This window comes from Pan troglodytes, chromosome 16 (assembly GCF_028858775.2).
Source record: "Pan troglodytes isolate AG18354 chromosome 16, NHGRI_mPanTro3-v2.0_pri, whole genome shotgun sequence".
Classification (NCBI taxonomy): Eukaryota; Metazoa; Chordata; class Mammalia; order Primates; family Hominidae; genus Pan; species Pan troglodytes.
The window spans coordinates 18783816-18803875 of NC_072414.2; the positions used below are offsets into that span (position 1 = coordinate 18783816).

At 50.8% G+C, this 20060-nt stretch overlaps 1 protein-coding gene across 1 annotated transcript; it reads right to left on the bottom strand.

Moving 5' to 3' along the window:
• Positions 1–5085: 5085 nt before the first annotated feature.
• Positions 5086–5541, bottom strand: LOC107972828 (double homeobox protein 4C-like). The gene has a single exon (XM_016947682.3). The coding sequence runs from the start codon at positions 5539–5541 to the stop codon at positions 5086–5088; it is 456 nt and encodes a 151-aa protein (XP_016803171.3).
• Between the last annotated feature and the right edge of the window lie 14519 nt (positions 5542–20060).

Sequence of the window (20060 nt, forward strand, 5' to 3'; positions counted from 1 at the left end):
AGCCGGACTGTGCACTGCGGCAGGTGCAGCCAGGAGGCCTGCCCGGACAGCCAGCCATCCGCTATTATGAAGGCCCACAGGCAGGCAGGCTCCACCCCTTCATGAATGGCGGTGAGCCCTGGGACAGCCCGCCACTCCCAGGAAGGGTCCCAGGGCGTCGAGGCCTGCGGCCGGTGGGTGGTGGGGTGGGGGGGAAGGTCGTGGTGATTGTGGTGGTGCGGCCTGACAGACAAAGAGGAAGGGGGTGAGGGGGAAGGGGTGAGAGGGGCGCGTTTCGAGGGCTGGCTCTCCGGACCTCTGCAGGAATCCCGCGGGAACTGGAAGCAGCTCTCTGGGCTCCCACGCGTCTTCAGCAGGGAGAAACCAGCCTGGGAGGATGGAGGGGAGTGTGGAACCGAACCTCCGTGGGAGTCTTGAGTGCTCCAGGCCCTCTCTCCGTGAAGGAGGCAGTGCCTGTGGGTGTCGCCATTGCCGGGGCAGTCTCACACATGCAGGCGTGTGGCTCTTGTTCATTTCAAAGTAGGAGACCAGAGTGAGACCCCAGAGAGAAGATGCCTTATCGGCGTGATGGCCTGACGATGGATTCCCATGTGTGGCAACATGGGGAGTGTGCAGTGTGGCCGGTTAGGAAACTGGCAAGGGGAGCGAAGGCATCATGCCAGTCTTCCATCCTTCCCTGCATGTTTTCGGGTGTCCGCAGAGCTCCGGGAGCAAACAGTCATCATGACACTTCTCTCAACTGATCAACAAAGTGATGTAACTTTTGTCTAGGCTCTGCCTACAGGGGCTTATCTCTGCACTGATCACCCAGGTGATGGGATTCTTGTCTAGGCTCTGCCCATGGGGACATTGTGACATATCTCTACACTGATCACCCAGGTGATGTAACTCTTGTGTTGGATCTGCCTATGGGGGCATTGTGACATATTTCTGCACTGATCACCCAGGTGATGGGACTCTTATCTAAGCTCTGTGTATGGGGGCTTTGTGACATATCTCTGCACTGATCACCCAGGTGATGTAACGCTTGACTAGGCTCTGCCTACGGGACATAATGAAATGTCACTGCATTGAACACAGAGGTGAGGTAACTCTTGTCCAGGCTCTGCCTATAGGGGGACTTGTGAGATATCTCTGCACTGATCATCTAGGTGATGTAACTCTTGCTTACACTCTGCCTGCAGGGTCATTGTGAAATATCTCTGCACTGATCACCCAGGTGATGGGAGTCTTCTCTAGGCTCTGCCTACTGGAGGCATTGTCACATATTTCTGCCTGATCACCCAGGTGACGGACTCTTGTCTTGGATTTGCCTATGGGGGCATTGTGACATATCTCTGCACTGATCACCCAGGTGATGTAACTCTGCTCTAAGCTCTGCCTAAGGGGTCATTGTGACAGATCTCTGCACTGATCACTCAGGTGATGTAAATATTGTCTAGGCTCTGCTTGAAGGGGCCTTGTCACATATCTCTGCACTGATCACCCAGGTGATGTAACTCCTGTCTAGGCTCTGCTTACAGGGAGTAATGTGACATATCTCTGCAATGATCACCTAAGTGATGTAACACTTGTGTAGGCTCTGCCTACAGGGGCTTTTTGAGATATCTCTGCTCTGTTAACGGAAGTGAGGTAACCCTTGTCTAGGCTGTGACCACAAGGGGATTGAGACATATCTCTGCACTGATCCCGAGGTGATCCAACTCTTGCTTGGTCTCTGCCTACTGGGGACATTGTGACATATCTCTGCACTGATCTCCCAGGTGCTCTAACTTTGGTCTAGGCTCTGGCTACACGGCATTGTGACATATCACCGCACTGATCACCCAGGTGATGCAACTCTTGCCTAGGCTTTGCCTACAGGGGACACTGTGACATATCTCTGAACTGATCACCCAGGTGACGCAACTCTTCCATATGCTCTGCCTACAGGGGACATTGTGATATATCTCTGTACTGATCACCCATGTTATGCAACTCTTCTCTATGCTCTGCCTACAGGGGCATTGTGACATATCTCTGCACTGATCACCCTGGTGATGTAACTCTTTTCTAGTCTCTGCATACAGAGGGCATTGTGACATCACTCTGCATGGGTCACCCGGCTTATGTAACTCTTCTCTAGGCTCTTCCTATGGGGGCGCTGTGACTTGTCTCTACATTGATCACCCAGGTGATGTGACTGTTGTCTAAGCTCTGCCTAGAGGGACATTGGGACATATCTCTGCACTGAACGCTGAGGTGATGTAAAACTTGTCTAGGCTTTGCCTACAGTGGTATTAATGACATATCTCTGCCCTGATCACCCAGGTGATAGGACTCTTCTCTATACTCTGCCTAGAGGGGGATTTGTGACATATCTCTGTACTCATCACCCAGGTGATTGAAGTCTTGTCTGGGCTCTGTCTATGGGGGCATTGTGTCGAATATCTTCACTGATCACCCAGGTGATGTAACTCTTTTCTAGGCTCTGTCTACAGGGATTTTTGTGACATATCACTGCACTGATCACCGAGGTGATGTAAGCCTTTTATGGGCTTTGCCTACAGAAGGCTTTGTGAGATATCTATGCACTGATCTCTGAGGTGATGCAACTCTTGTCTAGGTACTGCCTGCAGGGGACTTTGGTACATATCTCTTCATTGATCACCCAGGTGATGGACTCTCGTCTTAGATCTGCCAACATGGACATTGTGACACATCTCTGAACTGATCAACCAAGTGATGAAACTCTTGCCTAGGGTCTGCCTACAGGGGCTTTTTGACACATCTCTGCACTGTTCACCCTGAGGAGGGAACTCTTGTCTATGCTCTGCCTACAGGAGGCTTTATGACTTATACCTGCAGTGATAACCTAGGTGATGTGAAACTTGCCTAGGCTCTGCCTACACGGAATTCTCACACATTTCTGCACTGATCACCCAGGTGATATAACTCCTGTCTAGGTTCAGCCTAGAGGAGCGTTTTGACATATCTCTGCCCTGATCACCCAGGTGATGTAACCCTTCTCTAAGCTCTGCCTACAGGGGCATTGTGATAGATCTCTCCACTGCTAACCCAGGTGATGTAACAATTGTCTGGTCTTTGCCAACAGGGTGCTTTGTGATATACATTTCCACTGATCAAACAGGTGATGTAACCCTTGTCAAGGTTCTGCTTACCGTGGCTTTGAGACATATCTCTGCACTGATCACCCCAGGGAGGAAACACCTGTGTACACTCTGCCTAGAGGAGGCTTTAATACTTATACCTGCACTGATCACTAGGTGATGTAACACTTGTCTAGGCTCCGTCTACACGGGAATTTTCACATATCTCTACACTGATCACCTAAATGATGTAACCCTTGTCTAGGTTCAGCATACTGGGGATTTCTGACATAACTATGCACTGATCACCGAGGTGATGTAAATCATTTCCAGGCTTTTTGTACAGAGGACATTGTGATATATCTCTGCACTGATCACCCAAATGATGCAAATCTTGTCTAGGCTCCGCAGGGAGGGGGCATCTTGACATAATTCTGAACTGATCATCCAGGAGATGTAACTATTCTCCAGGCTTTGACTAAAGAGCGTCAGAAGGTGTTGGGAGAGCCTCAGCCAGAATTTCATGGACGGACAAGGGCACAGAGAGGCCAGCGGGCTCCCTTGCACGTCAGCTGGTTTGCACAAAGAGCGCAGGTCTAGCCAGGGGGCCGGCAAAGAGAGCTAGACTTCTGCGTTCTGCCTCCAGGTGCTCCTTGGTGTCAGCTGGGAGGTTGCAGGGGTATGGGCGGGCCAGCGATGGTGGCGTGGAGGTGCAGAGGAGGCGAGCCATTGGAGGGGTGCCAGGCCTGGACGCTGCACGTGCCCGGTGTTTCGCGGGAAGGGGGCCTCCACCCAGCCCAAAGGAAGACGCATTTTCCGGGGATGTGGGGTGGGGTTCGGGAGTGGGTGGTCAGGCGAGGGTGGCGTGGTGGAAAGTCATGAGAGCTGTGCCCGGGCTTCTCCATAGCCCAGGTGGCTGCCCGCAAAGCCGCGTGTGTACAGTAGGTGGCCCACATGCTGGAAGCAGGGCCGACTCTGAAATCCCCGGGATGCCCAGGAAAGAATGGCAGTTCTACGCTCTGTGGAGTCTCTCACCAGGCCTAGACCTAGAAGGCAGGAATCCCAGGACGGTCAGCCCGGTGGAGGGGGCCGGGGAAGACACGCCCCTCCATAGCCAGCCAGGTGTGCCCCGCGAAAGAGAGGCTACCGCCGTGCCCCAACTCCACCCCGTCCCAACCCCGCGTCCTAAACTCCTGCAGCAGAGCCCGGTATTCTTCCTCGCTGAGGGGTGCTTCCAGAGAGGCGGCCATTTCCAAGGCCTCCAGCTCCCCCGGGGCCTCCGTTTCAAGGAAATGTTGCACCTATTGCAGAAAATCCGGTCTCGCCAGGAGCTCATCCAGCAGCAGGCCAGAGTGGAGTGCAGACGAGCGCCCTGGCTCGTGGAGCGCCTGGGTGGGCGCCGGGGTGCCTTGTATCTGCCTCTGCCGCGTGGAGGCCTTCGGGGGCGCGAGCTGGCGAGGTCGAGCTGCCCCAGCTTGGGGTTGCCACGCCGCCCTGGTGCCCTGGGACCCCCGGCCCTAGCCCCACCACGGACTCCCCTGGGACTCAGGTGGCGCAAGCACACCTTGGCCCTATGGCCTCGCTTGAGCGGGCCCAGGCTGTCCCACCGCGCAAGGGCCCAGCAGGTCATCGTGCTGCGGTTCCCGGTCCTCCCGGCTTTTGCCCGGGTGCGGAGGCCACCAAGGAGCCTGAGGGTGGGAGAGCGCCCCTTCAGGAGGAGCCGGGGTGGCATAGGCAAAATCCCCGCGTACCGGGGCAGGTTGGGAGACCCCCTGTGCAGGCACGGCCTGGCTGGGCTGCACCATGGGGACGGCCCTCACTCCCTGGCTCAGGAAAGCCCCCTGTGTGAGAGCCCCAGGTGCGCAGGGCATGCTGGGTGTGGGAAGCCCCGTTCCCCACGCGCCGGTGTGGGCGAAGGCGACCCAAGATGGAGCAGGGTGACACCCGCTGTGACCACGTTGCACCGGCCGCCTGTGTGCGCGGGCACCCTGCCAGCCTATCCCAGGTGCCTGACCCTTCGACTCTGAAACCAGATCTGAATCCTGGACTCCGGGAGGCCCATCTCCCTGGCCAGCACTTCCCTGGCGGAGATGCCTGGAAAGCGATCCTTCTCAAAGGCTCGGAGGAGCAGGGCGGTATGGGATCCGGTGATGGCGGTCCACTTTTGCCTGCCTTCTTGCGGGCCGCGTCTCCTGGGCGAGGGCCGAGATTCCCGCCGGTGCTGCCTCAGCTGGCGTGACCTCCCATTCTGAAACCAAATCTGGACCCTGGGCTCCGGAATGCCGATGGCCTGGGCCAGCTGTTCTCTGGTGGCAATGCCCGGGTATGGGTTCTGCTCAAAGCAGACTCGCAGGGCCTCACTTTTGCTCGGGGTCCAAACGAGTCTCCTTCGCCATCCCCAACCCTGGGCTTCTGCGGCAAGGGTGCCATCCGAAGGCGTCAGGAGGACCATCGCGGGGAGCCCCGGCCGGAATTTCACGGACGGACACGGGCAGAGAGACGACGGCGGGCTCCTGTGCACCTCAGCCGGCCTGTGTACTGTGGCAGGTGCAGCCAGGAGGCCTGCCTGGACAGCCAGCCAGCGGCACCTATAAAGGCCCACAGGCAGGCAGGCTCCATCCCTTTATGAATAGCTGTGAGCCCTGGGACAGCACACCCCAACTTGGAAGGGTCCCAGGGCGTCAAGGCCTGTGGCCGGGGTTTTGTGGGGTGCGGGGAGGGCGTGGTGATGGTGATGGTGGGGACGGAGAGATGAAGAGGAAGGAGGCGAGGGGGAAGGGGTGAGGGGGGCGCTTATCGGGGGCTGGCACTCTGGACCTCTCCAGGAATCCCGCGGGAACTGGAAGCCGCTCACTGGGCTCCCAGGCGTCTTCAGCAGGGAGAAACTGGCCTGGGAGGGTGGAGGGGTGTGTGGAACTGAATCTCCGTGGGAGTCTTGAGTGTTCCAGGCCCTCTCTCCGTGAAGGAGGCAGTGCCTGTTGGTGTCAGCGTTGCTGGGACAGTCTCACACACGCAGAGGTGTGGCTCTCGTTCACTTCCACGTAGGAGACCACAGCGAGACCCCAGACAGAAGATGCCTCCCCGGCGTGATGGCCTGACGATGGATTCCCGTGTCCGGCAACATGGGGAGTCTGCAGTGTGGACGGTTTGGAAACTAGCAAGGAGAGCGGAGGCACCATGACGGTCTTCCACCCTTCCCTGCAGGTTTCCGGGTGCCCGCAGAGCTCCGGGAGCAAACCGTCAGCATGACACATCTCTGAACTCATCAAAAAAGTGATGTAACTCTTGTCTCGGCTCTGCCCACAGGGGCTTTGTGACATATCTCTGCACTGATCACCCTGGTGATGGGAGTTTTGTCTAGGCTCTGCCTATGGGGGCACTGTGACATATCTCTACACTGATCACCCAGGTGATGTAACTCTTGTGTTGTATCTGCCTATGGGGGCATGGTGACATAATTCTGCACTGATAACACAGGTGATGGGACCCTTTTCTAGGCTCTGTGTATAGGGGCTTTGTGACATATCTCTGCACTGATCACCCACGTGATGTAACGTTGACTAGGCTCTGCCTACGGGGCATAGTGACATATGACTGCATTGATCACCCTGGTGATGTAACTCTTGCCCAGGATCTGCCTATAGGGGGTCTTGTGACATATCTCTGCACTGATCACGTAGGTGATGTGAATCTTGCTTACGCTCTGCCTGCAGGGGCGTTGTGAAATATCTCTGCACTGATCACCCAGGTCATGGGACTCTTCTCTAGGCTCTGCCTCCTGGGAGCATTGTCACATATTTCTGCACTAATCACCCAGGTGACGGACTCTTGTCTTGGATTTGCCTATGGGGCATTGTGAAATATCTCTGCACTGATCACCCAGGTGATGTAACTCTTGTCTAGGCTCCACCTACAGGGGGTATTGTGAGGTAACTCTGCACTGATCACCCAGATGATGTAACATTTATCTAGGCTCTGCCTACATGGGCGTTTTGACATACCTCTGCCCAGATCACCTATGTTATGTAACTCTTGTCTACTCTCTGACTACGGGGGGCATTGTGAAATATCTCTGCACTGATCACCCAGGTGATGGGATTCTTCTCTATACTCTGCCTAGAGGGGGATTTGTGACATACCTCTGCACTGATAACCCAGGTGATGGAAGTCTTCTCTAGGCTCTGTCTATGGAGGAATTGTGTCAAATATCTGCGCTGATCACCCAGGTGATGTAACTCTTGTCTAGGCTCTGCCTGCAGGGGCATTTAACATATCACTTCACTGATAACCGAGATGATGTAACTCTTGTATAGGCTTCGCTGACAGGGGGCATTGAGACATATCTCTGCAGTGATCACCGAGGTGATGCAACTCTTTTCTGGGATCTGCTTACAGGGGGCATTGTGACATATCTCTACCCTGATCACCCAGGGGATGTAACTCTTGTCTAGGCTCTGCCTACTGGAGATATTGTGACATATCTCCGCACTGATCACCCAGGTGATGTCACTTTTGTCAAGGATATGGCTACAGGGACATTGTGACATGTGACTGCACTGATCACACAGCTGATGTAACACTTGTCTAGACTCTGGCTACAGGGGAATTGTGAAACATCTCTGCACTGATCACCCAGGTGATGTAACCCTTGTCTAGGCTTTGCCAAAAGGGGGCATCGTGACATAACTCTGCAGTGATCACCCATGTGATGGGACTCTTGTCTAGGCTCTGCCTACAGGGGCATTGTGACATATCTATGCAGTGATCACGCAGGTGGTGTAACTCTTGTCTATATCTGCCTACTGGCGGCATTGTGACATATTACTGCACTTATCACCCAGGTGATGGACTCTTGTCTTGGATCTGCCTATGGGGGCATAGTGACATATCTCCGCACTGATCACTCATGGGATGTAATGCTTGTCTAAGCTGCGCCTAAATGGGAATTGTGACAGATATTTCCAGTGATCACCCAGGTGATGTAACAATTTTCTGGGATTTGTCTACAGGGGGCTTTGTGACATAACTTTACACTGATAACCCAGGAGATGTAACTCTTGTCTAGGCTCTGCCTACAGAGGCTTTGTGACATATTACTGCACTGATCACCCAGGAGATGGAACTCCTGTCTAGGCTCTGCTTCCATGGGGTATTGTGACATATCGCTGAACTGATCACCTAAGTGATGTAACACTTGTGTAGGCTCTGCCTACAGGGACATTTTGACATATCTCTGCACTGTTAACCGAGGTGATATAACACTTGTCTAGGCTGTGCCCATAGAGGGATTGAGATATATATCTGCACTGATCCCGAGGTGATCCAACACTTGCCTGGTCTCTGCCTACTGGGGACATTGTGACATATCTCTGCACTGATCTCCGAGGTGCTGTAACTCTTGTCTAGGCTCTGGCTATACGGAATTGTGACATATCACTGCACTTATGACACAGGGGATATAAATCTTGTCTAGGCTCTGCCTACAGGTGTCTTGTGACATATCTCTGCACTGATCACGCAGGTGATGTAACTTTCCTCTAAGATCTGCCTACAGGGTGCTTTGTGACATATCCCTGCAAGGTTCACCCAGGTGATGTACCACTTGTCAAGGCTCTGCCTACAGGGACATTGCGATATATCTCTGCCCTGATCACCTAGGTCATGTAACTCTTTTCTAGGCTCTGTCTACAGTGGCATTGTGAAATATCTCTGCACTGATCATCCAAGTGATGTAACTCTTGTCCAGGATCTGCCAAAAGGGACTTTGTGACATAACTCTGCACTGATCATCCAGGTGATGTGACTTTTGTCTAGGCTCTGCCTAAGGGGGCATTGTGACATATTTCTGCACTGATCACCCAGGTGACGGACTCTTGTATTCGATCTGCGTATGGGGGAATCGTGACATATCCCTGCACTGATCACCCAGGTGATGTAACTGTTGTATAAGCTCTGCTGACAGGGGAATTGTGAGAGATCTCTCCACTGATCACCCAAGTGATGTAACTATTGTCTAGGCTTTGCCTACATGGGGCTTTGTGACATACATTTGCACTGATCACCCAGGTGACTTAACTCATCTAAGTTCTGCCTACAGGAGCTTTGTGACATATCTCTGCACTGATCACTTAGGTGATGTAACACTTTTATAAGCACTGCCTACAGGGAGTTTTGACAAATCTATGCACTGATCACCTAGGTGATGTAACTATTGTCTACCCTTTGCCCAAAGTGGGCATTGTGAAATATCTGTGCACTGATCACCCAGGTGATTCAACTCTTGCCTAGGATCTGCCTACAGGAGGTATTGTGAAATATCTCTGCACTAATCAACTAGGTGATGTAACTCTTGTCTAGGCTCTGCCTACACGGTCATTTTCACATATCCCTGAACTGATGACAATGGTGATGTAACTCTTGCCTTGGCTTTCCCTCCAGGGGACATTGTGACATATCTCTGCACTGATCACCCAGGTGATGCAACACTTCTCTATGCTCTGTAGACAGGGGACATTGTGACATATCTCGGCACTGATCACCCAGGTGATGCAACTCTTCTCTATGCTCTGCCTACTGGGGGCATTTTGATATATGTCTGCACTGATCACCCAGGTGATGTGACTCTTTTCTACTCTCTGCCTACAGACGACGTTGTGACATCACTCTGCACGGATCACCCGGGTTATGTAACTCTTGTCTAGGCTCTACCTATGGGGGCATTGTGACTTATCTCTGCACTGATCACCCAGGAGATGTGACTCTTGTCTAAGCTCTGCCTAGACGGACATTGGGAAATGTCTCTGCACTGATCGCTGAGGTGATGTAAAACTTGTCTATGCTTTGTCTAGAGTGGGATTTATGACATAACTCTGCACTGATCACCCAGGTAATGTAACTCTTTTCTAGGCTCAGCTGACACGAGGTATTGTGAGATACCTCTGCACTGATCACCCAGGTGATGTAACTGTTGTCTAGGCTCTGCCTATAGGGGAATTTTAACATATCACTGCACTGATCACCGAGATGATGTAACTCTTTTATAGGCTTCGCCGACAGAGGGCATTGAGACATATCTCTGCACTGATCACCGAGGTGATGCAACTCGTGTCTGGGATCTGCTTACAGGGGGCATTGTGACATGTCTCTGCCCTGATCACCCAGTTGATGTAACTCTTCTCTACGCTCTGCCTCCTGGAGACATTGTGACATATCTCCGCACTTATCACCTAGGTGGTGTCACTTTTCTCAAGGATATATACACAGGGACATTGTGACATGTCACTGCACTGATCACACAGCTGATGTAACTCTTGACTAGGCTCTGGCTGCAGGGTCTTGTGACACATCTCTCCGCTGATCACCCAGGTGATGTAAACATTTTCTAGGCTCTGCCAAAAGGGGGCATTGTGACATAACTCTGCACTGATCACCAAGGTGATGGGACTCTTGTCTAGGTTCTGCCTACAGGGCATTGTGACATATCTCTGCAGTGATCACGCAGGTGATGTAACTCTTTTCTATATCTGCCTACTGGCGGCATTGTGGCATATTTCTGCACTGATCACCCACGTGATGGACTCTTGCCTTGGATCTGTCTATGGGGGCATAGTGACATATCTCTGCACTGATCACTCGTGTGATGTAACTCTTGTCTAAGCTGCGCCTAAAGGGGAATTGTGACAGTTATCCTCACTGACCACCCAGGTGATGTAACAATTTTCTGGGATTTGTCTACAGGGGGCTTTGTGACATATCTTTGCACTGATCACCCAGGAGATGTAACTCTTATCTAGGCTCGGCCTACAGGGGTTTTGTGTCATATTTCTGCACTGATCACCCTGGGGTGGGAACTCTTGTCTACCCTCTGCCTACTGGAGTCTTTATGACTTATACCTTCACTGATAACCTAGGTGATGTAACACTTGTGTAGGCTCTGCCTACACGGGAATTGTCACCTATCTCTGCACTGATCATCCAGGTGTTGTAACTCCTGTCTAGGTTCAGCCTACAGGAGCGTTTTGACATATTTCTGCACTGATCACCCAGGTGATGTAACACATATCTAAGCTCTGCCTACAGGGTCATTGTGACAGATCTCTCCACTGCTCACCCAGGTGATGTAACAATTGTCTGGGTTTTGCCTACAGGGGGTTTGTGATATACATTTCCACTGATCAAACCGGTGATGTAACCCTTGTCAAGGTTCTGCTTACAGGGGCTTTGTGACATACCTCTGCACTGATCACCCCGGGGAGGAAAAACTTTTCTACACTCTGCCTACAGGAGGCTTTACGACTTATCCTTGCACTGATCACTAGGTGATGTAACTCTTGTCTAGGCTCTGTCTACAAGGGAATTTTCACATATCTCTACACTGATCACCTAAGTGATGTAACCCTTTTCTGGTTTCAGGTTACTGGGGATTTCTGACATATCTATGCACTGATCACAGAGGCGATGTAAATCATTTCCAGGCTTTTTATACAGGGGACATTGTGATATATCTCTGCACTGATCACCCAAATGATGCAAATCTTCTATAGGCTCTGCAGGGAGGGGGCATTGTGACATAATTCTGAACTGATCATCCAGGAGATGTAACTATTCTCCATGCTTTGACTAAGGAGCGTCGGAAGGTTTTGGGAAAGCCTCAGCCGGAATTTCACGGATGGACAAGAGCACAGAGAGGCCAGCGGGCTCCCTTGCACTTCAGCCAGGGTGCACAATGAGCGCAGGTCTAGCCAGGAGGCCGGCAAAGAGAGCTAGAGGTCCGCGTTCCCCTGCCAGGCGCTCCATGGTGGCAGCTGGGAGGCTGCAGGGGCACGGGCGAGCCGGCGACGGTGGCGCGGAGGTGCAGAGGAGGCGAGCGGCCGAAGGTGTTTCAGGCCTGGACTCTGCGTGGGCCCGGTGTTTCGCGGGACAGGGGTCTCCACACAGCCCAGGGGAGGACGCATTTTCCGGGGTGGGGAGTGAGGGTGGGGAAGGTGTGCTCAGGCGTGGGTGGGGTGCAGAAACGGCAGGAGAGCTCTGCCCGTGCTGCTCCTACAGCCCAGGCGGCTGCCCTCAAACCTGCACGTGCACAGTAGGCAACCCACCTGCTGGTACCTGGGCCGTCTCTGGGATCCCAGGGATGCCCAGGAAAGAATGGCAATTCTCCGCTGTGTGGAGTCTCTCACCGGGCCTAGAACTAGAAGGCATGAATCCCAGGCAGGTCAGCCCGATGGAGGGGGCAGGGGGAAGACACTCCCCTCCATAGCCAGCCAAGTGTTCCCCACGAAATAGAGGCCACCGCCCTGCCCCGACCCGATCCCATCCCAAGCCCTCGTCCTAAAGCTCCTCCAGCAGAGCCCGGTATTCTTCCTCGCTGAGGGGTGCTTCCAGCGAGATGGCCTCTTCCAAGGCCTCCAGCTCCCCCAGGGCCTCCGATTCTAGGAAAGTTGCACCCACTGCTGAAACTCCGGGCTCGCCAGGAGCTCATCCAGCAGCAGTGCATCCTGCAGTGATCCTGCAGCGCATCCTGCAGTGATCACGCAGGTGATGTAACTCTTGTCTATATCTGCCTAATGGCGGCATTGTGGCATATTTCTGCACTGATCACCCAGGTGATGGACTCTTTTCTTGGATCTGCCTATGGGGGCATAGTGACATATCCCTGCACTGATGATCACCCGGGTTATGTAACTCTTGTCTAGGCCTGCCTATGTGGGCACTGTGACTCATCTCTGCACTGATCACCCAGGAGATGTGACTCTTTTCTAAGCTCTGCCAGCAGGGACATTGGGACATATCCCTGCCCTGATGGCTGAGGTGATGTAAAACTTGTCTAGGCTTTGCCTACAGTGGGATTTATGACACATCTCTGCACTGATCACCCACGTGATGTAACTCTTGTCTAGGCTCTGCTTACAGGGGGTATTGTGAGATATCTCTGCACTGATTACCCACGTGATGTAACTCTTCTCTAGGCTCGGGCTACAGGGGCTTTGTGAAATATTTCTGCACTGATCACCCAGGTGATGTAACACTTGTCTAGGCTCCTCCTACAGGGGCTTTGTGACATATCTCTGCACTGATAACCCAAGTGATGTAACATTCATCTAGGCTCTGCCTACAGGGGCGTTTTGACATACCTCTACACAGATAACCTAGGTTATGTAACTCTTTTCCACTCTCTGCCTACAGGGGGCATTGTGAAATATCTCTGCACTGATCACCCAGGAGATGGAAGTCTTGTCTAGGCTCTGTCTATGGGAGCATTGTGTCAAATATCTGCCGTGATCACCCAGGTGATGTAACTCTATTCTAGGTTTTGTATACAGGGATTTTTGTGACATATCACTGCACTGATCACCTAGGTGACCTAAGTCTTGTATGGGCTTTGCCTACAGAAGGCTTTGTGACATATCTATGCACTGATGTCTGTGGTGATGCAACTCTTGTCTAGGCACTGCCTGCAGGGGACATTGGTACATATCTCTGTACTGATCACCCATGTTATGGACTCTTGTCTTAGATCTGCCTACATGGACATTGTGACACACCTCTGAACTGATCAACCAAGTGATGAAACTCTTGTCTAGGCTCTGCCTACAGGGGCTTTGTGACACATCTATTCACTGATCACCCTGGGGAGGGAACTGTTGTCTACGCTCTGCCTACAGGAGGCTTTATGACTTATACCTGCACTGATAACCAAGGTGATATAACACTTGTCTAGGCTCTGCCTACACTGGAATTCTCACATATCTCTGCACTTATCACCTGGGTGACGAAACTCCTGTCTAGGTTCAGCCTACAGGAGCGTTTTGACATATCTCTGCACTGATCACCCAGGTGATGTAACCTTTGTCTAAGCTCTGCCTACAGGGACATTGTGACAGATTTCTCCACTGCTCACCCAGGTGATGTAACAATTGTCTGGGCTTTGCCTACAGGGGGCTTTGTGATATACATTTCCACTGATCAAACAGGTGATGTAAACCTTGTCAAAGTTCTGCTTACAGGGGCTTTGTGTCATATCTCTGCACTGATCACCCCAGGGAGGAAACACTTTTCTGCACTCTGCCTACGGGAGGTTTTACGACTAATCCCTGCACTGATCACTAGGTGATGTAACACTTGTCTAGGCTCTGTCTACAAGGGAATTTTCACATATCTCTACACTGATCACCTAAGTGATGTAACCCTTGTCTAGGGTCAGCCTACTGGGGAGTTCTGACACAGCTATGCACTGATCACCGAGGTGATGTAAATCATTTCCAGGCTTTTTGTACAGGGGACATTGTGATATATCTCTGCACTGATCACCCAGGAGATGTGCCTCTTGTCTAAGCTCTGCCTAGAGGGATATTGGGACATGTCTCTGCACTGATCGCTAAGGTGATGTAAAACTTGTCCAGGCTTTGCCTACAGTGGGATTTATGGCATATCTCTGCACTGATCACAAAGGTGATGTAACTCTTGTCTAGGCTCTGCCTAATGGAGACATTGTGACATATCTCCGCACTGATCACCCAGGTGATGTCACTTTTCTCAAGGATATGGCGACAGGGAAATTGTGACATGTCGCTGCACTGAACACACAGCTGATGTAACTCTTGTCTAGGCTCTGGCTTCAGGGGGCTTGTGACACATCTGTGCACTGATCACCCAGGTGATGTAACCCTTGTCTAGGCTCTGCCAACACGGGGCATTGTGACATAACTTTGCACTGATCACCCAGGTGATGTGACTCTTGTCTAGGCTCTGCCTACAGTGGCATTGTGACATATCTCTGCACTGATCACCCAGGTGATGTAACTCTTTTCTAGGATCTGCCTACAGGGTTCTTTGTGACATATCCCTGCAATGATCACCCAGGTGATGTACCACTTGTCAAGGCTCTGCCTAGAGGGACATTGCGATGTACCTCTCCACTGATCACCTATGTCATGTAACACTTTTCAAGGCTCTGCCAATGGTGGCATTGTGACATATCTCTGCACTGATCATCCAACTGATGTAACATTTGTCTAGGATCTGCCTAAAGGGTCTTTGTGACATAACTCTGCACTGATCATCCAGGTGATGGGGCTTTTGTCTAGGCTCTGCCTATGGGGGCATTGTGACATATTTCTGCACTGATCACCCAGGTGACGGACTCTTGTCTTGGATCTGCCTATGGGGGTATTGTGACGTATCTCTGCACTGATCAACCAGGTGATGTAACTGTTGTATAAGCTCTGCCTACAGGGGAATTGTGAGAGATCTCGCCACTGATCACCCAAGTGATTTAACTATTTTCTAGGCTTTGCCTACAGGGTGCTTTGTGATATAACTTTACACTGATGACCCAGATGATGGAACTCATCTAAGTTCTGCCTACAGGAGCTTTGTGACATATCTCTGCAATGATCACTTAGGTGATGTAACCCTTTTATAAGCACTGCCTACAAGGAATTTTGACAAATCTCTGCACTGATCACTTAGGTGATGTAACCCTTGTCTAACCTCTGCCCAAAGGGGGCATTGTGAAATATCTCTGCACTTATCACCCAGGTGATTCAACTCTTGTCTAGGATCTGCCTACAGGGAGTATTGTGAAATATCTCTGCACGGATCAACTAGGTGATGTAACTCTTGTCTAGGTTCTGCCTACAGGAGCGTTTTCACATAGCCCTGAACTGACGACAAAGGTGATGTAACTCTTGCCTGGGCTTTGCCTACAGAGTACATTGTGACATATCTCTGCACTGATCAAACAGGTGATGCAACTCTTCTCTATGCTCTGCCTACAAGGGGCATTGTGACATATCTCTGCAGTGATCACCCAGGTGATGGAACTCTTCTCTATACTCTGTCTACAGGGGCATTGTGACATATCTCTGCACTGATCACCCAGGTGATGTAGCTATTTTCTTGTCTCTGCCTACAGAGGGCATTGTGACATCACTCTGCACGGATCACCCCGGTCATGTAACTCTTGTCTAGGCTCTGCCAATGGGGTCATTGTGACTTATCTCTGCACTGGTCAGCCAGGAGATGTGACTCTTGGCTAAGCTCTGCCTAGAGGGACATTGGGACATATCTCTGCACTGATCACTGAGTTGATGTTAAAATTGTACTGGCTTTGCCTTCATTGGGATTTATGACATATCTCTGCACTGACCACCGAGGTGATGTAACGCTTGACTAGGCTCTGCCTACGGGGCATAGTGACATATCACTGTATTGATCACTGAGGTGATGTAACTCTTGTCCAGGCTCTCCCTATACGGGGCCTTGTGACATTTCTCGGCACTGATGATCTAGGTGATGTAACTCTTGATTATGCTCTGCCTGCAGGGGCATTGTGAAATATCTCTGCACTGATCACCCAGGTGAAGGGATTCTTCTCTAGGCTCTGCCTACTTGGAGCATTGTCACATATTTCTGCACTGATCACCCAGGTGATGGACTCTTGTCTTGGATTTGCCTATGGGGTCATTGTGACATATCTCTGCACTGATCACCCAGGTGATGTAACCCTGGTCTAAGCTCTGTCTAAAGGGGCATTGTGACAGATCTCTGCATTGATCACTCAGGTGAGGTAACTATTGTCTAGGCTGTGCTTAAAGGGGCCTTGTCACATATGTCTGCACTGATCACCAAGGAGATGTAACTATTTTCTAGGCTCTGCTTAAAGGGGTCTTGTCACATATCTCTGCACTGATCACCCAGGTGATGTAACTCTTCTCTAGGCTCTGCTCACAGGGGGAATTGTGACATATTTCTGCAATGATCACCCAGGTGATGGGAGTCTTGTCTAGGCTCTGTGTATGGGGGCTTTGTGACATACCTCTGCAATGATCACCCTGGTGATGTAACGCTTGACTAGGCTTAGCCTAATGGGCATAGTGACATATCACTGCATTGATCACCGAGGTGATGTAACTCTTGTACGGGCTCCGCCTATAGGATTCCTTGAGACAGATCTCTGCACTGATAATCTAGGTGATGTAGCTCTTGCTTACACTCTGCCTGTATGGTAGAGATATTTTGAAATATCTCTGCACTGATCACCCAGGTGATGGGAGTCTTCTCTAGGCTCTGCCTACTGGGGGCATTGTCACATATTTCTGCACTGATCACCCAGGTGATGTAACGCTTGACTAGGCTCTGCCTACGGGGTACAGTGACATATCACTGCATTGATCACCAAGGTGATGTAACTCTTGTCCAGGCTCTGCGTATAGGGGGCATTGTGACATATCTCTGCACTGATCATCTAGGTGATGTAACTCTTGCTTACGCTCTGCCAGGAGGGGTTTGTGAAATATCTCTGCACTGATCACCCAGGTGAGGGAACCCTTCTCTAGGCTCTCCTTACTGTGGGCATTGTCACACATGTCTGCACTGATCACCCAGGTGACGGACTATTGTCTTGGATTTGCCTATGGGGGCATTGTGACATATATCTGCACTGATCACCCAGGTGATGTAACTCTGTTCTAAGCTCTGCCTAAAGGGGCATTGTGACAGATATCTGCACAGATAACCCAGGTGATGTAACTCTTGTCTAGGCTCAAATTTCAGGGGGTATTGTGACATATCTCTGCACTGATCACCTAAGTGATGTAACACTTGTGTAGGATCTGCCTACAGGGGCATTTTTGACATAACAGGGGCACTGTTAACCGAGGTGATGTATCTCTTGTCTAGGCTGTGCCCACAGGGGGATTGAGACATATCTCTGCACTGATCCCGAGTTGATGCAACTCTTGCCTGGTCTCTGCCTACTGGGGACATTGTGACATATCTCTGCACTGATCTCCCAGGTGCTGTAACTTTAGTCTCGGATCTGGCTACACGGCATTGTGACATATCACTGCACTGACCAACAAGGAGATATAACTCTTGTCTACATTCTGCCTACAGGGGCTTGTGATATATCTCTTCACTGATCACCCAGGTGATATAAATCTTCTCTAGGATCTGCCTACAGGGTGCTTTGTGACATGTCCATGCAATGATCACCCAGGTGATGTACCACTTGTCAAGGCTCTGCCTTCAGGGACATTGCACTGTATCTCTGCACTGATCACCTAAGTCACGTAATTCTTGTCTAGGCTCTGCCTACATTGGCATTGTGACATAACACTGCAATGATCATCCAAGTGATGCAACACTTGTCTAGGATCTGCCTAAAGGGACTTTGTGACTTAACTCTGCACTGATCATCCAGGTGATGGGCCTTTTGTTTACTCTCTGCATAAGGGGGCATTTTGACATATTTCTGCACAGATCACCCAGTTGACGGACTCTTGTCTTGGATCTGCCTATGGGGGCATTGTGACATATTTCTGCACTGATCAGCAAGGTGATGTAACTGTTGTTTAAGCTCTGGCTACAGGGGAATTGTGAGAGATCTCGCCACTGATCACCCTAGTGATGTAACTATTGTCTAGGCTTTGCCTACAGGGGGCTTTGTGACATACCTTTGCACTGATCACCCAGGTGATGTAACTCATCTAAATTCTGCCTACAGGAGCTGTGTGACATATCTCTGCACTGATCATTTAGGTGATATAACAATTTTATAAGCACCGCCTACAGGGAATTTTGACAAATCTCTGCACTGATCACCTAGGTGATGTAACTCTTTTCTAGGATCTGCCTACAGGGTGCTTTGTGACATATCCCTGCAATGATCACGCAGGTGATGTACCACTTGTCAAGGCTCTGCCTACAGGGACATTGCGATGTATCTCTGCACTGATCACCTCGGTCATGTAACTCTTGTCTAGGCTCTGCTTACAGTGGCATTTTGACATAACACTGCACTGATCACGCAGGTGATTCAACTCTTGTCTAGGAATTGCCTACAGGGCTTATTGTGAAATATCTCTGCACTGATCAACTAGATGATGTAACTCTTGTCTACCCTCTGCCCAAAGGGGGCATTGTGAAATATCTCTGCACTGATCACGCAGGTGATTCAACTCTTGTCTAGGAACTGCCTACAGGGGTTATTGTGAAATATCTCTGCACTGATCAACTAGATGATGTAACTCTTGTCTACCCTCTGCCCAAAGGGGGCATTGTGAAATATCTCTGCACTGATCACCCAGGTGATTCAACTCTTGTCTAGGAACGGCCTACAGGGGTTATTGTGAAATATCTCTGCACTGATCAACTAGGTGATGTAATTCTTGTCTAGGCTCTGCCTACGGGGTCGTTTCCACATATCCCTGAACTGATGACAAAGGTGATGTAACTCTTGCCTAGGCTTTGCCTATAGGGGACATTGTGACATATCTCTGCACTGATCTCCCAGGTGATGCAACTCTTCTCTATGCTCTGCCTATAGGCGACTTTGTGACATATCTCTGCACTGATCACCCAGGTTATGCAACTCTTCTCTATGCTCTGCCTACTGGGGGCATTGTGACTTATATCTGTACTGATCAACCAGGTGATGTAACTCTTTTCTACTCTGCCTACACAGGGCGTTGTGACATCACTCTGCACAGATGACCTGGGTTAGGTAACTCTTGTCTAGGCTCTGCCTATGGGGTCATTGTGACTTATCTCTGCACTGATCACCCAGGAGATGTGACCTTGTCTAAGCTCTGCCTAGAGGGACATTAGGACATATCCCTGCACTGATCGCTGAGGTGATGTAAAACTTGTCTAGGCTTTGCCTACACTGGGATTTATGACATATCTCTGCACTGATCACCCAGGTTATGTAACTCTTCCCTTGGCTCTGCTTACAGGGGGTATTGTGAGATATATCTGCACTGATCACCCAGGTGATGTAACTCTTGTCTAGGCTCTTCTTACAGGGTAATTTTAATATATCACTGCACCGATCACCGAGATGATGTAACTCTTGTATAGGCTTCGCAGACAGGGGACATTGAGGCATATCTCTGCACTGATCACCGAGGTGATGCAACTCTTGTCTGGGATCTGCTTACAGGGGACATTGAGACTTATCTCTGCCCTGAT